At 43.7% G+C, this 17,789-nt stretch overlaps 1 protein-coding gene across 14 annotated transcripts in view; it reads right to left on the reverse strand.

The window, feature by feature from the left end:
- The window catches only part of UNC80 (unc-80 homolog, NALCN channel complex subunit), a 160,464-nt gene that overhangs the window by 6,239 nt on the left and 136,436 nt on the right, over positions 1–17,789 (reverse strand). For 11 of the 14 annotated variants that reach the window (XM_081189828.1, XM_081189821.1, XM_081189820.1 and 8 more), the window contains 7 exons: positions 14,850–14,973; positions 13,500–13,706; positions 11,102–11,286; positions 9,156–9,321; positions 8,427–8,606; positions 6,467–6,605; positions 2,598–2,654 (listed from right to left, as the gene is read on the reverse strand). In XM_081189828.1, coding sequence (XP_081045954.1) covers positions 2,598–2,654; positions 6,467–6,605; positions 8,427–8,606; positions 9,156–9,321; positions 11,102–11,286; positions 13,500–13,706; positions 14,850–14,973 — 1,058 coding nt within the window. The remainder of the gene's footprint in view (positions 1–2,597; positions 2,655–6,466; positions 6,606–8,426; positions 8,607–9,155; positions 9,322–11,101; positions 11,287–13,499; positions 13,707–14,849; positions 14,974–17,789) is intronic. The other 3 variants (XM_081189824.1, XM_081189832.1, XM_081189829.1) reach the window with 1 other exon arrangement.

Consider the following 17,789-nt stretch of genomic DNA (forward strand, 5'->3'; position numbering starts at 1 on the left):
TTGATCTTACGCCAGAGGAAGAATTAATGCTTCGTATTTATGTGGTGTATATGTTCTTTGGTCTATCTCTCACCTCGTGCTGGGCAGAAGTCTTCAGTCCAATGATTTTTGCAAGCTGGGGCATGGGGTGGAGAGATGCTCTTTGAAAATTAATTAATCTTGGGGGAGGGTTTGGAATTTTCAGAGAAGAATCTTAAATATAGAGTGGCTGACCCTTCCAAAATGGTCAAAGGGAATCTCTTTTGCCAAGTTGAAATGTAAGGGTTTAATACAGGGTTGTAACTAAGATGGCAAGGAATACAGTAGATCCGTTGGACTCTCTGCACTGTCATACTGGACCCAGGTTGGCTTAGCTCCTCCTAGTGCTTGAAGGAAGGAACGTCATCCCTTCTCAGGAACCTTTTTGCAGCTTGCCCCTGGAAGCAAGCCAAAATAAAGGAAGGAAACACAGGACCCATAAAGAGAACAGCCACACACTGCATATAGGCACTTCAAACCAATTTAGGTAGCTCAGGCAGGCAGCCGAAATGAGCCACATAGAGTGTGGCCCCTGGGTCTAGTATGACAGCATGAGAAAACAACAACCCTTCTCTCCCAATGGATCCTGCTAGAGGTAAAGAGTATCACTAAGGAAAATTCCAGCCAAGTGTGAAGACTCTCTTACATAGCATTTGTCCTAGAACAAAATTCTCTAGATGGACCATTAAGAAATAGCTTTAATCCTATCTGTAGCCCTGTGCAGGCACTGAAGAGCTCACATATTGAGAGAACAGTAGGTCCCACCCCTCTGTTGTGTTCCCTGATTATGCAGAGTTCTATGTACAGTATATCGCACCAGGGCAGCAGACTCCCTGAAGCAGATATCCTTCAATCCACAGAGGGTAGCGGAATAAGCGAACAGTCTCTACATGCAACTCTAATCATGCAATGGCTTTAACACCCAGATATGGCTACTGTAGAAAGCTGCAAGCAGATTACTTTGGTAGGGAAGACCTGCCTCAGAAGATGCAAGTAAGTAATTTTAAGTAACACTTCAGTGAACTTCCAAAGATTTTGAAACCATCTAGTAAACCACCTGCTAAAAAAAGGTCTCCCATATTATTGAAATTAGTACATGTGACTAAAATGATTAATAGAACCTGACAGATGCTGCACAGGTTTAATTAATGCATTGCAGCAACTTGTTTGCTAGAAGTGTAACTAAAAACTAAAATTTTGAACTCACTATGTAATAAATATAGCCAGGGATGCCACTTGAGTAAAATATTGGGAGGGGGTGTCATGCATCACGTGACGTGGTGCATGAACACCATTTGAAAGGCAATGCCCACTAACTTTTGGGGGCCCTGGCCCCCTCAGATATTTTATTGGGGGGCTGAAGACCCTTCGGCCCCTAGGAGTTGGCTCGTATGAATATAGCTAAACAGTTCCTGACAAATAGTCATTCAGGTCAGGATTCACTTAATGAACCCAGAAAGGCAAAGCAGTGCCCTGTGCAGGGCTTTCTGCTTGCACATTGGGGCTTTCCCTTCTCTCCTACTCCTGTGCCTCTGAAATAAGCTTGGGGCGTGTGTGCTGGGGGAACCCCCAGAACAGTGCACAGGAGTGATGGTGTTTGCACAGAAGGAATGCTTGCAATAGCACAACGCTGAATTTCTTCCTCAGTTTCCACATGAAGATCTCCAAAGGATAAAATTCAATAGCTTATATTTTCACGTATTTAAAGGGGTTAGTGAAAAGTTTTGGGTATTTTCCCTAAACCTATCTTCTTGCAGCTTAAAACCTTTCCTTTTGTCTTACCTGGCATCAAAGAAGATGAGAGAACTGTTGACACAGTCTTCAAAGCATTTAAATACTGTTATAATCTATTCAATGAGTTTTTCTATAGTTCCATTTAGTTAAAATGGTCCTTTACTCATTATTGTCCTTCTCTTGCTTCCCTGAACTTTGTGTAGCAGTCCAGTCCTAACAGTCACTCATCTTAAGAGATCCTACAACAGTTATGGTATTGTGGCAGCAGTCATTATGAGCTGCATTATGATTTGAATGCCACAGCAGGATCAATGGTTAGTATTCTAGCAAGGGCCACCATTACATTACATGGTGTTTAATACATAGCAACAAAAATACTTACAAATCACTGTCTCCCATTAACACTGATGTGTTATGTATAAATAGAAATAGAAATAGAGCCCTTTGTTGAGAAGAGAAGAGAAGAGAAGAGAAGAGAAGAGAAGAGAAGAGAAGAGAAGAGAAAAGACTCTAATCTGATACCTAGTAAAAGCTACAAAGACACGGACAAAGTCCTGCAACAGATAATCTAGGAGTTTGGTGTGACAAGTTTTATTTCACATGGAACCCGCCCCCCCCCCGCTTTTTTTTTTTTTTTTTGCCAATAAAGGTTACTAGTAATCAGTAGTCTCAACTGAACTAGGGTTGCTGCACGTTTGACTTGCAGGCCTGATAATCAATGAAGAACAAGGAACAGGAATGGAGGGAGAGAGAACTGAGGATGAGTAAGGAAAGACAGTGAATATAGGAGGGAGCAGGTTGTTCCCAGCACAGACACTGACACACAGGTAGGGTAAACACTGTACCTAGAGAGGCTGCCCTCAGCTGCCAGGCCTTGGGAGTCATCGAGGACATTAGGTTCACTGCAGGAGGGGCAGGGAGGTGAAGCATTTAGGGAAGAAAATATGTTTTTAAAGCATGCAACCGTCTCTGTGTTCAAAGAAAAGAAGTATCAGAAGGATAGTAAAGGGAAAAAATAACAGTAAAGTTGGTCTCAAAGCTGACTCACTGAAGTTAGGGTCAAACTAGATTTTTGGTTAATGTATAGACAGCAACTATATTGTGGTGGTTAAAAATGTAATACAACACATGTTGCATATGTGCACTGGGACACTGTTTATCCATTACCTACTTAGCTTTTTGTTTGTTTGTTTTTAACTGCTAAAATTAGCATTGGGAAAAAGCTCCCATTGGCACCAGCAGCATCTTCCCCTCCCCCAAAGCTACCTGCAGCAGGGTGGTGCAATTTTCATGTGGATCATAAGTGGAAAGAGAAGGGTTAAACCTCCCCATTCCCTATAGTTCAGATGAAAATTGGGATCCCACCACACTTTACATTATGTTATTTTTTAAAACCCAGTTATAGTTGCCGACTATCCATTGAACATTATGTGCAGTTTGACCCCTAGAACCAATACCTGGACAGAAGACTTGCTTTTTACTCTAACGGGTGTCCTATAGACAGAAGTTATGATGCAAAGAAATATCCTGATTTTTACAATACATCACAATTAGGTGGCATTGTAATAAAAGAAATGAGGATGGAGTGATCTTCAAACCCTCGTGTCCCGTTTTTATTCTATTTACTGTATTTCTTTTCAGACCCCCTTTCTCCTCAACATCATTTTACTGGACAGCATTCCTCTGGACAGCCATGACCAGATAGGCACCAAAGCTTCTCATATGTTTTGGACTCAACCCCCTTCTTATTTTAAACTTACCCATGAGGCCCACTCATTCCAACATTATTTTCCCCACAAGTAAGGAACTCTAAGAGCCTCACACACAGCTGAATGAGGGCGACCTGCTCCTGTAGGTAAGGGTATGTGGAATGGGAGACCAATGTAATATTGGAACCTAAAGAACCTCACTTTCCCCACCACCACCTCCCCCCAAAACATGCATAGGAAAACATAGTTAAACACTAAGCTCCTTTTTCTTCTGTAGCTCAGGATGTGGCAATGGGGCAGCCACCTGCACAAATATAATGTGGATCAGTAAGAGCCTTCTGTTCATCTCATACAGTTCTCCTATCAAGGCTTCACTGCTGCAAGATCCTCTGCTTCCATGGGCGTAGCCAGGATTTATGTTAGGGAGGTCAGGACTGGGGGGGGGGGGCAGAACCAAACTATCTGTGATGCAGTTGCTCAGTTAGTTAAGTATTTTTATTTATTTACAGTGGTACTTCGGGTTAAGAACTTAATTCATTCCGGAGGTCCGTTCTTAACCTGAAACTCTTCTTAACCTGAAGCACCACTTTAGCTAATGGGGCCTCCCGCTGCCGCCGCGCCGCCGGAGCACGATTTCTGTTCTCATCCTGAAGCAAAGTTCTTAACCCGAGGTAATATTTCTGGGTTAGCGGAGTCTGTAACCTGAAGCGTCTGTAACCCAAGGTACCACTGTACTTGATTTAGGTGGTGCAGCTGTCCCCTGGCTAAGCCCCTGACTGCTTCCATGAAACTTTATGCCTCACCTGCCGCCTTCTGCCAAGAGTCTCTCCCCCCAGGGATGTGTTATGTCTTAACTAGAGGGAGTGCTGTCTGCAATATCAAACCTGATTTTTTTTTCCAGGAGGAAGGCTCAGCCTGCTTCAGAATCATCTCCTCCTTTGGAACCCTGAAGACTCTCCAGGGGACGAGGGCTCTCCTGTTCACTTGGCGTTACAGTAATGCACCATGACCAAAACAGTTGCAAATATTAGTGTGCCTTTACGTTCTCACCAGTTAATCAATTATTTTTTGAGCAATCCACCAATTAAACTTTGCAGTTTTAGTAAATATACTTTTCAAGCGCTACCAGGCTAATGATGTCATAGCATACAAGTATGATTTACAGTACAGCAAAACATTAGTAGAACTGTTACAAATAGCTTTACAGCTGAACTTAATTTAGGCAAGTTCTTAGGGTGGAAAGCTTATAGCCCTGTCAATAGACAATGACTGCTCTTTCTTTCACAGTTGTCAGCCATCAAGGATTGTTTCTGATGACCAAACTAGATGAGACACAGGAGAAACGTGATAAGCATTTCTTGTGCATCCACCAGGGGGAGAACGTAAACTGAATCAGGTCCATGGCACTAGGGCAGAGGTCGGCAACCTTTTTCAGCCGTGGGCCGGTCCAGCGTCCCTCAGACCATGTGGTGGGCCAGACTATATGGGGGGGGGGATGAACAAATTCCTATGCCCCACAAATAACCCAGAGATGCATTTTAAATAAAAGGACACATTCTACTCATGTAAAAACGCACTGATTCCCGGACCGTCCGCGGGCCGGATTGAGAAGGCGATTGGGCCGCATCCGGCCCCAGGGCCTTAGGTTGCCTACCCCTGCACTAGGGGAAGGTTTCTCTAAGAGTTTATCCACACTGAGCTTTTGCCCCGCTCATGCCACACAGGCCAGCACTTTAAAGCACTGCGTTGGGGTTTTCACTCTTTAATGCTGAAGTCCAACAAACAGCAATTCAGCTTTTCAGCAGAATGCCATGTGCTCTGATTCAGCTTGAAAAAGCGAGTTTTCATGGGGAAAGCTCCGGAGCACGGATCATGCCCAGAAAGCGCAGAAGAAAGGTAAGTCCGGGAAAGCCCTATTCCTCCCCCGGTGATGTTTTCCCAATTAAAATAAACGTCACAAAGCTGGAGGGTTTTCTCTCTCTTAAGAGAAAACATACAGGCACCAATGCTCAACACGTGCATTAAGTGGCCTCAAGAGTGACTGCAAATTGGTATGGATTTCACGTGATGGCAGCATGGTTGCAAAAAGTTTCCGTTTCATGTTGCATCTTTCTGCCTTACTTTTTCACTATGCATAAGCAGTTGAGAGAGAAAAAAACCTGGCTAATTACTGTGTCAATTTATCACCATGTCAACTGGTTCTCTAAATCCACTGTAAGTAAACAAGACTAGGCTATGGAGGGGGAATACTGGGGATCAATGTCAATTTATTTTCCAATGTTTGCCATGTGAATATAAAAGTTGAGCTATCGCTAGATTTAAAACCCCAAAATTCTCTCTCTCTTGCATACACGCCCCCACACACCCATGCACCATGAGCACAGTTAGCTTTTCCTATGTCAGCAGGTATGGGACAGTTCATGGTTACACATTCTTACTGTCTAAAATCTCACTTTACATTTTAAAGTCAGCCTAATGTTCTCAATATGCCACACACCATAGTTCTGTGTAAATGCAACAAAAGAACATTTAGTTCAAAAAGTAGGACCCCTTAGCTGTAGGACCATAGAAGTAGCTCAGCTACTTCTCAGCTAGATGGACAGATCTGTCCAAGATAGTGATCCATATGTTTTTATTTTAAAAAATGTTGCATTCACAAGCACCTTCAGCTGAGGCTCTGATTTAGCAGAACATATCTGTAACTTAGACTAGGTCATGGAATGGAAAGTTAACAAGAACAACAATCTCTCTTCAAATTACCTATTCCTCACTAATAAGTATCAAGGAAAACATGTATAAGTTTCTAATATGTAGGATTAAAACAGTAGTTCCTACACCATAGACATTTTAACATAAAGCCAATGTTGCATTGCCTCATTTCTTATTTTATTTGACCTTGTGACAACTCTTCTCCAAACACCCATGTGTTGAACACTATATTATACCTTCGTAATTTCTGCTCTTGTGAGAGATGTCAGGAAATGTGAAATAGCGCGTATTGTTACCTTTGGCTGGGTAACATGCCCACCTCAGCCTGAGGTGCAGACATGCTGGAGAGATGGCTGGAGAATCTCCTCCTCCCAATGGCGCCCATGAGGTATGCTTCTTGTTCACTTACCACACTGGGCATGCTCACGGAATCATCTAGAGTGGGTAGGATGAAGAATCTCTCACATTATGTTTTAATATCTGCTGTAAGCCACCCAGAGTGGCTGGGGTATAACAACAACCACCACCACCACCACCACAACAACAACAACCACAACAGATGGTAAATTGTTTCACATATAGCTTTTGGGGTTAATAGTTTCATGGCTGCCAAAATTCAAGCTGTCAAAACAGGGACAAGCTTTACCCCTATAATAAAGCCTTCTGGGAGAAAGCCCTACTGGCTTCAATGGGACTGAGTTCCAGGTTATGTGTGTACTGGATTGCAGACCTTAGTTACATACCAGAATGAAAATGGCTTCAAGAAGTAAAAACCAGTTTGTTTGTTTGTTTTGTTTTTCAGCCTCAGCTTGAGTAATTTAAATCTACTTTTAATAATAATCAGCTAAAAATGAAATAAATTAAAGCTTGGCGCCTTAGTTCGAACTTCAGCAGAGCATTTGCAGCATCTGCAACAGGAAGAGTCTTCCCTTCCTAATATAACTGTAAAAATGGCAGCAAAATCCTACAAATATACAAAAGTTTCAGCCCCATGATAAAAATAATCAAAATGTTTTTGTAAACCCTCTCAAATATAAGAAGTATAAATATAAAAATCTAAGTTCAAAATAATGTACATAAAGGCAATATTTGTTAAGAAAAAGATTACTCTGCTTTTTTAATTGCTTTTTTAGTCCGTATAATTTAAATTAATATGTGTCCACCACTTAATTGTCCATATGGGTAAATCTCAGCGCAACAGCCATGTGTTTAAATCTGTGTTTGTATCTGTAGCAGCCATACAGAAAATAGAGGGCCAATTTTCACTTTCAGTAATAAAGGGAAGGGGCAGGATGGCAGTTTACCTCCCTGTAGCCCCTCTGCCTAGTGCTTTTCTCCTAGATGGATGAATGAATGAATAAATTTATTTAATAAATCTGTATGCCACCCATTATCCAAAGATCACAGGGTGGTTCACAGCATAAATCACAAAATACATAATGAAAACAAGAACAAAACAAGCCTATAACCCCCCTCCCACAAACACATTGAAAAGAACAAGGCCTGGTTGAACAGTAACGTTTTCACCTGGTACCTAAAGGTGTATATGAAAGTGCCAGGTGAGTTTCCCTAATATTATTTCTAGAAGCTGGGAGGTTGTAGCAGAGCAAGAGATGGAACACAGCCACTCCATCAGCTCTGCTGAAGACCCCAGGCTCTTTCGTCCCTCCACTGTCACCAGGCCGCAGCCATTGCATCAGAGGAAGGGATGCAGAGTATTTCCACTTGCTCTGCTGAGATAACAGCTCCATCCATCTCCTTTCCCTGAACGGTTTCCATTCCAGTTGGCCATTATAAGAAGTAGTATGTAACTTTAAGAATAGCTGCCTGCCTGTCTGCCTTAGCTTGTTTCCTTCTTTTCCTCTCCATCCTTCCCCGCCCCCGCTTTATGAGATCAATGCTATTTTTCTAGAAAAAGAGGTGGCAGAACTCACCATGAGCACCTCCATTGTTCTCTTAGAATGGCAATGGCGCCCACCTGAGAGGTGCCAGAACTGAGTTCCAGCAAGTTCTGGCTGAAAAAAAGCCCTTTATAAGACGTATCTTAGATTATAAACCTATGGGCAGATAATGCCTTGTTTTTATTGATCTTATATAAACTCCTCCGGGAGTAAAAATGCTTCAACTCAGGGGAAGGATTGTGCACACCTCCCAAGGCATCTCCCTCTGCCCCTGGCTTTTTAGATGACTGCAGGGGTTCCAGATTTAAAGAAACAGGCCTGCTGCCACATCACCTCTGCAATCCTGGGTACTTACTTTCTTCATCTTCCTCATCTGTCCGGCTTAAAGTATCCTGGGAAGCTTGTTGGGAAGGCTCACTATCCTGTTCCCAGACAGTTCCAGTGCCAGTGTTGGAGCGCGACATCGTGGCGAGACTCAGTCGGTAGGCAGAGGTAGAGGTGCCTGCAGTGCTGATGGAAGTCTTACCTTGGTAGGCTGAACAAATTAAGGTGGCGGAAAAGAGGTGTTCATTAAAATGAAAGTTGGCAAGACTTAGTTCTTTTCCACAGCAGGAACGAAAGGAGGAGGGTCAGTGATCTGCAGATTCTGAGCCATTGGAAGTGCAGGCAATGTAAAGAGAAGCTTTCCTAATGTACTTACTTTAATTCCATGATACTATGAAGTTACAAGAAGCACTTCCCGGAGACTGATTGAATAAATGTCATGTAAGACATTTATCTCACCATATTTGATGGGCACCAGTGGTAGTCACTGGTTTTCAATTACACTATATATTTAGAAGATATTGTCTCACCACCATCCAGGTGGCAATTATTTCTTTGCAGGACTTCAACCTTAAGGGATGCCAATGTAACATTTTACAAAAGCTTTAAAAAGTTAAATTATTGATCCTTTCCAATTTCAGTTTTAGAAGTGATATGTGGTTTAAAGCAATGTGTTGTTGGTTAAGTGATGATTAGTGTAGTATGTTCTTATCTGAGGTGCATCTTTTCTCAACTGGCTTTTATTCATCGATTTCCTCACCTGACCCACTATGCACAGCCTCCTTGAGGATCTTTAGCTCATTGTTGAATTCTGCAATGAGAGAGCTCTTGCAGAGAGGGCGTGGGATGAAGCGCCGCTCCAACTGGTCAGCAATGTGCTGTCGAGCAGTCATTTCTTCATGATTCTCAGCTGGCTGGGCTAGCAACTGGGGGTGAGGGTGGTCAGGAAGATCCAGGAAGAACAAAAACAAAAGAAGAAGAAGAAGAAGAGGAGTTTGGATTTGATATCCCGCCTTTCACTCCCCTTCAGGAGTCTCAAAGCGACTAACATTCTCCTTTCCCTTCCTCCCCCACAACAAACACTCTGTGAGGTGAGTGGGGCTGAGAGACTTCAAAGAAGTGTGACTAGCCCAAGGTCACCCAGCAGCTGCATGTGGAGGAGCGGAGACGCGAACCCGGTTCCCCAGATTACGAGACTACCGCTCTTAACCACTACACCACACTGGCTCAAAACAAAACCAGTTACCGGTAGTTTTAAGTCAACACTTCTCAATGACTCTGCAAGTGACCCTCGTAACACTCAACAAAGATATTGGTTCAGTTTTGTAATGCCAGTTCCGTTTTTTTAATGCCATCTGGTTTTGTTTATATTTATAGGTTTATAAAGTTTATATTTATAAAAATAAGAAACACCATCAAAATACTGCTTTAAAATTAAGAGGAGGAGCCATAGCTCAAAGGCAGAATGCCCACTTTGCCTGCATAAACCTCAGTTTCAATTCTAAGCTCGTCACTTGAAAGGATCTTAGGTAACAGGGCTTATTAGCTCTTTGCTTGAGACCATACAGGGGTCACTGCCCAGTCTCCCACTTGTCCATCCATTCCCAACAGCAAGGTCTGGTGGACTGGCTGACTGGGCTCCCTCACCCAATTGCTTGCTTACTCTAACACCGCCTCAGCTCCTGACAACCAGCACTCCTTGGCCAGCTCCAGAGGCACCATTTGCCTGGGAAGCTTGTAGCCAGGGCTGCTACAACAAACAGCTGTGCAAGCCTTGGGGAGGCAGAGACGCAAGAGGGCATCAGAAGGCGGAGGGCAGGAAAGAGGGACAGAGGCCAGTGTTGCCTACTGCATCTCTGACCATCATTCAAGGCACCCTAGGGTGCCATGGCACACTGGTTGAAAACCCTTGGTCTAGAGCATGGGGATGTCAACCTGGTCCCTACTGCCAACTAGTGGGCATTTCAGGATTCTAGGTGGGCTGTAGGGGGTTCTACGGCACAAGCTGAATCCTCCTTCCATTGAGCACTGGGGGTGGTAAGGAAATTTTACCATCAAGAAAGATGCATTAGTGGGCGGATAGTATGAAAAGGTTGACTACCCCTGGTCCAAGGGACGTGGGTGACGCTGTGGTTTAAACCACAGAGCCTAAGGCTTGCCGATCAGAAGATCAGCGGTTCCGATTCCCTTGATGGGGTGGGCTCCTATTGCTTGGTCCCTGCTCCTGCCCACCTAGCAGTTTGAAAGCATGACAAAGTGAAAGTAGATAAATAGGTACCACTCTGGCGGGAAGGTAAACGGCGTTTCTTTGTACTGCTCTGGTTCGCCAGAAGCGGCTTAGTCATGCTGGCCACATGACCCGGAAGCTGTCTGCGGACAAACGCTGGCTCCCTTGGCCTATAGAGCGAGATTGGCCTATAGAGCGAGATGACCCCCGAGTCATCCGCGACTGGACCTAATGATCAGGGGGTACCTTTACCCTGATCTTTACCCCTGGGTCTAGAGAATCAACACCTTTGAAATATTTCCTGCTCTTCCTTTGAGGCAAACAACAGGAGTACTCAAGCCTGTTTAGTGTCCAAGGAATACTCTCTCACTTTTGAGAGTGCTACTACAACAAAGCATTCCTCGCTCCCCCCCCCCCAAATCTGGTTTATCAATGTCATTTCACAAGGAAATGGCGATTAACATTAAAAGTAGCTTTACCTTGCACTGAATGAAGGGTCGAAGAAGCACAAAGATAGGAATTCGGGTGCGAACAATAAAATCTATGAAATCCCACAGAGCAAGCCCTCCTACTTTTCGCAAAGCCATCTCTTTGACCTGCAGGCTTAGCCAATACCATTGGCTGCCAAGCTGACGCTCGAAACAGACAAGGATCACCTTCAAAGCTAAAAGCGAAACAAATGTCAGAAGAATTAAAGTTCTATGTGGTGACAATAACATGCAACACTTGCATGCATAAACGTTAGCGTGCCCAAAGCCTTTCTTCGTCAGCTTCAAGCTCTTCACCAGAAAGCAGACAAAATGTTGTTTATTGATTATAATTCTTACTCCGACTTTTAGTCTAGTCATAAATTCATAAAAACAATTTAAGTTTCCTGTTCCCTCTTCCTCCACCAGCAGCCATCTACATTGTTCAGCAGAGCTCCTGATGAAGCTCTGAGAGGCTTCGTTTTTTGGGGAAAGAGTGCAAACAGGCCCCACTGTTGTCCAGCTGGGCACTGAGAACTGGATGCTGGACCTGATCAAGCACGACTCTTCTTATGCTCCTTCTGGTGGGCATGCAAAAGGCCTCCGGAATATAACTGGTTAAATATACATCCACACCACCCAGAAGACGGCATGTGATTTATATTGCAGTCACAGCAGCTTCCAAGGATTTCCTTCCAGATTTCCCTCTGTGGCTGAGTGTAAGACAGAGCAGGAAGAAGGAAGAAGAAAGGAAGGAGGAGACAATATGAAGACAAACCAAGAAGAAAAAACACCCTCTGTGGCCTGGAAGGTGCAATATGTCAGCCAAACTGAGATAAATGTGCAGAAGCCCCTGTATGAGAAACATTTTCCTGATCAGAATAAGAGGGAGGGGCTGGAGACCTTCCAAACCTCACCAGAAGGAACATGACTGGCCCAAAGTTCTTATCTGTGACTGGCACACAGGAGGCCTTCAGAATACAATGCAACTTGCCCAAGCTAACTGCAATGCCAATCAGGAGGATCAGGTGGCTGAGCACCCTACTGACGAAAGCTACTTCTGCTTATCAATCTCACAGTGTCTAGCAGAAGTCCATGTAGGAGCCCTGCAAATCTCTTCCAACAGAACATTAGTGGAAAATGCTGGCAGCCATGTCCTGAACCCAGCTAGTCAAGGTCAATCTAAACACCTTCTGCCCCAATGTATTGGGCTATTAGGTGCAAACAGATATTCCGCTCTGCTGAACTGGCAGGTTATTTGGACATCTCTGATGTCCAGCTTATGTCATGCCCACTGAGAGGGTTGGGAGAAGAATTAGGACAGAAAGAAGTTACGGGAAGCTCTTGAGATTTGTGACAAAGAGGACTGATATTAGGAAGGAAATATGGTTTAGGCCCTAGTACTACTCTGTCTTCCTCAAAGGCACAATGTTGGACTTGATAGACAGGGCCTCCAATCTGGAGATCTCTTCAGACTGGCAATAATAACCACAAGAAAGAGTACCTCAAGTGAGGACAGTCTTGATGAAATAGTCCTAAGAGACTCAAATGGAGGTTTCATTGTTGCTTGCAGCACCAAACACAGGCTACACATAGGGAAATAATGAACCTTTGGTCCAGTGGTCCCTCTCCCAGGGAAGATGAAAAGGGCCGTGGTTTCCCTTTTAAGGGTGTTTGGCTTGAACCCACCCATGCCAGCCCAGCCTGCAGGAGTCTCCAGATGTCTCCTGTTTCCAGGCTCTGAAGATTTATATGCTTAAATCTGCACTGTTTGAAAAATTATAACAACAGAATAGGAGAGAAAAGAGAGAAGCAGAGAAGACAAATGAGGCAGAGTCCTTCCTGTTCTCCCAAAATATCAGAAAAGAAACAATATAAATTAAGGGAAAGGGAGTGGTGAAGAGACAAGTACAAAATAAACTGCAGAAAGTAATGTGTGCTAGAAACAAGGAGAATGAGCAGCTTACCAGGCACCCAAACTGGAGGAACAGCCTTGGGAGCTGCCTGTAAGTAACTGCAGTTTAGGCCACATGCCCCTGGCTCCCTTGAGCTGTTGGGGAGTGGGGTTGCCTACTGTGTTCTGCAGGCCTCCTGTAAGCCAACCAGAGAAAGGAAACTTTTCTCCAGTGAACCTCCTTAGTTTGACTTTACTTAGGATCCAAGCCAGAGCTTTTATATCACTCAAATGTCACCTCAAACATGATGCTCTTCAGGGGAAGCAGTTTACATGTTCAGCTGTGAGCCATCAAGTGTTAAGACGTCAAATGATGAAATGTCACATAAAATCAATAGATAGAATCAATAGATATCAATAGATAGAAAAGCATGCATGCACCAGCTCTCATTTTCCTTTATTTTCTTTCTTTCTTTCTTTTTGTTTCATCTCCGGCAGGCAGAAGCTTTCACTCACCCAGGTAGGCTGCCTGGCTAGTGGATTCGGCTAGCCCTTCCTTGCGCAAGTCCTTCCCTGCGTCCCCAGGGGTGGAGCAGTGGGCAGGAGAGCTCTCCAGCATAAAGTTCTTACTACGGGAAGTGCTGATGATGCGAGGTGGCAGCAAAATATTAATGACTGTCTGGAGCAGGAGGAGGACCTCTGGCTGCTCCAGCCAAGGGCTGTCTGCATGACACCAAAGGGAAAAGACATAGAGCAGGTCAGGAGCTGACTCACCAAACAGGTTCAGCACCATTGATGCAATATGAACATTCGGCACACCCAACTGGTCCCCCTCTACCTTCTCCTCCTGCAAGCAAAAGTTGGGGTTATTCTACAACACCAACATACACAGCACCTAATTTTAACCCACATGATGTTTATGCTCACTTGCACTTTCCCCACCCTCTCACTGTCCTTTGACTTTTAAAGACAGGTTCCCACCAGGGTTGATAAGATCAGGTGGGGGGGGGACACCCTTCCTATTTCTTTATATATAACCCCAAGGCAATGGTTCTCAACATTTTTCTCTGGGTCACACTTTCAGGATAAAAATATGCCTGTGCTACACAGAATATTGGAAAACAAAAAGAAACAACTCCTAGAAGGGCTTGATTGATAACAAAGAACACAACCTACTTTATAATACAGTCACGGGACATCCAGAATGTATAAAACAATGCAGCTATGTAAGAACATGAAGCATTCCCAAAATATAATTATAAATGTGCCTCATACATATGTACTTTAAGTATGCATACAAACTCTATGAGAGGTGGGAGCCTGCAGTATCACTTGATGCTCTTGCTCTTATTTTGAAAATATATCTAGCCATATTCTGCAAACAAAAAATGTTGTGTGGCAGAACAATTTGCTCAGGTGAATGAGCCCTTTGGAAAATAATCGGTCATACTGAATTAACTGTAATGTGAAAAGCGGAGTTTGAACCACTCAAGTGGCATGGAATTCAGTGAAGAGTAGCTTAAGTGGAAGCTGTGTGGCTTTCTAGTTTGGTTCCATTTCTTTCTTACACATAGGTGGGGTGTTTTGTTTTTGCTTTTGCTCTGCCAGGATACTCTGTCTTTCATTGATCTCAAAAAGAGGAGCTCCTCTGTCAAAGAGTGAATTCAGAAAACACAGCTGAAATAAAAGAAGGACACCACAACACCCTTTTCCTTTTGTTTGTCCCCTACAAGCCCAACTGACAACACACCACTGAAAGGACGCTCATAGCAGAAGAAACATAGAGGTGGACGGATGCACAGACATTTTCTGGTTCGGAGAGGCAGCAGGGAGGGGGAAACAGAAGAATCTTTCTGTTAATCAGACCTTTGCTTCCTGATCCTACTGTGAGCACAAATGGAATCAGTAGATTTAAAAGCATTCCTTCCCTTCTCTCCTGATTGGTGAATGGGGAGATCACGTGGCTTAGGGGAAAATCTTCTTTCAAAGCCTGTGCAGTAATAATAAAAAAGAATTAAAATATTGTACTGGTAGAGTATAGGGGTGAAGTATAGTCAAAGAAAAAGGGATCCATCAACACTTCGTTTACACAATGCCCTGTGTCCACATCTGGGTGAGTTCACCAGCTTGGATGACATCTACAAAAGACTCAAATTCCAGTTTCAGCATAATCTCTTAAATTTAAATCTGGAGTTTAGCCCCATATTGTTTTGCTTGATCCTGAGGCTTGATATGCCAAATGCCAAAGATTAATAGCAGTAATTGTGTTCTGACACTCTGGAAACAGGAAGGCTTAGCCAGTGACAAAAACTACGTGAAACTGAAGCAGCTTTGTCCAATCTGGGGTATAAATTATTATTATTATTATTATTATTATTATTATTATTATTATTATTAGGACTACAACTCCCATCAGTCCCAGCCAGCACAGCTGAATGCTGCTGTGGCAAATGGAGTCATGTCTGTGCTTCCTGTGGTGATGGGAGTTACAGTCCAAAGCATATTGAGAGCACAATTTGAGCAAGGTTTGTAAGTTCTTCAATACTTACATCTTAGGTGTGAATTGTACTTAGGGGTGTGAGAGCTGAATGATGAGATGAATTAGGGTGTTTCAGGGATCTCCCCACTTCAAAGTCAAAACATGATGTCAATACCTCCCTGAGCCACATTGGAGTCCCCACAAAGTCATGTCACTCTGTTATTCTGTTTCTGTGCTCTTTGTGCTGTATTGCCTATATATTTCTTTTTCTCTAGGTTCATGGGCTTTGCAATAAGTGAGGCCTTTTGGAATATTGCCTGCAGGGCACTATAGAGGTCTGAATTTTGATGCTGTTGAAGAACAGCAGTGTAGGATTATTATTTTTTAATTTAGACACTTAAAAAAAGTCCATTGCTCTGCTTTAGCACTACAACAGACCTCTTCAGGACTTCACAGGAAGAATCATAGAATCATAGAATCATAGAATCATAGAGTTGGAAGAGACCACAAGGGCCATCGAGTCCAACCCCCTGCCAAGCAGGAAACACCATCAGAGCACTCCTGACATATGGTTGTCAAGCCTCTGCTTAAAGACCTCCAAAGTAGGAGACTCCACCACACTCCTTGGCAGCAAATTCCACTGTCGAACAGCTCTTACTGTCAGGAAGTTCTTCCTAATGTTTAGGTGGAATCTTCTTTCTTGTAGTTTGGATCCATTGCTCCGTGTCCGCTTCTCTGGAGCAGCAGAAAACAACCTTTCTCCCTCCTCTATGTGACATCCTTTTATATATTTGAACATGGCTATCATATCACCCCTTAACCTCCTCTTCTCCAGGCTAAACATGCCCAGCTCCCTTAGCCGTTCCTCATAAGGCATCGTTTCCAGGCCTTTGACCATTTTGGTTGCCCTCCTCTGGACACGTTCCAGTTTGTCAGTGTCCTTCTTGAATTGTGGTGCCCAGAACTGGACACAGTACTCCAGGTGTGGTCTGACCAGAGCAGAATACAGTGGCACTATTACTTCCCTTGATCTAGATGCTATACTCCTATTGATGCAGCCCAGAATTGCATTGGCTTTTTTAGCTGCCGCGTCACACTGTTGGCTCATGTCAAGTTTGTGGTCAACCAAGACTCCTAGATCCTTTTCACATGTACTGTTCTCAAGCCAGGTGTCACCCATCTTGTATTTGTGCCTCTCATTTTTTTTGCCCAAGTGCAATACTTTACATTTCTCCCTGTTAAAATTCATCTTGTTTGTTTTGGCCCAGTTCTCTAATCTGTCAAGGTCGTTTTGAAGTGTGATCCTGTCCTCTGGGGTGTTAGCCACCCCTCCCAGTTTGGTGTCATCTGCAAATTTGATCAGGATGCCCTTGAGTCCATCATCCAAGTCGTTGATAAAGATGTTAAATAAGACCGGGCCCAAGACAGAACCCTGTGGCACCCCACTAGTCACTCTTCTCCAGGATGAAGAGGAACCATTGATGAGCACCCTTTGGGTTCGGTCAGTCAGCCAGTTACAAATCCACTGAGTGGTAGCAGAGTCAAGACCGCATTTTACCAGCTTCTTTACAAGAATATCATGGGGCACCTTGTCAAATGCCTTACTGAAATCAAGGTAGGCTATATCCACTGAGTTCCCTTCATCTACCAGGCTTGTAATTCTGTCAAAAAATGAGATCAGGTTAGTCTGACATGACTTATTTTTCAGAAATCCATGCTGACTATTGGTGATCACAGCATTCCTTTCTAGGTGCTCACAGACTGTTTGCTTAATGATCTGCTCCAGAATCTTCCCTGCTATTGATGTCAGACTGACTGGGCGGTAATTATTTGGGTCCTCTCTTTTCCCCTTTTTGAAAATAGGGACAACATTTGCCCTCCTCCAGTCTGCCGGGACTTCGCCTGTTCTCCAGGATTTCTCGAAGATGACTGCCAGTGGTTCTGAGATCACATCTGCCAGTTCTTTTAATACTCTTGGATGCAGTTCATCTGGCCCTGGAGACTTGAATACATCTAAACTAGCCAAATATTCTTGTACTGTCTCCTTAGTTATTCTGGGCTGTGTTTCCTTTGCTGAATCATTTGCTCCAAATTCTTCAGGTCGGGCATTGTTTTCTTTATCGGAGAAGACTGAGGCAAAGAAGGCATTGAGGAGTTCAGCCCTTTCTGTGTCCCCTGTTTGCATTTCACCATCTTCTCCTCTGAGTGACCCCACTGTTTCTTTGTTCTTCCTTTTGCTACGAACATACCCATAAAAGCCTTTTTTGTTGCTTTTAACCTCTCTAGCAAGCCTGAGTTCATTCTGTGCTTTAGCTTTTCTGACTTTG

Source organism: Podarcis bocagei (genome assembly GCF_964188305.1).
Source record: "Podarcis bocagei genome assembly, chromosome: 1".
NCBI classification, from domain to species: Eukaryota; Metazoa; Chordata; class Lepidosauria; order Squamata; family Lacertidae; genus Podarcis; species Podarcis bocagei.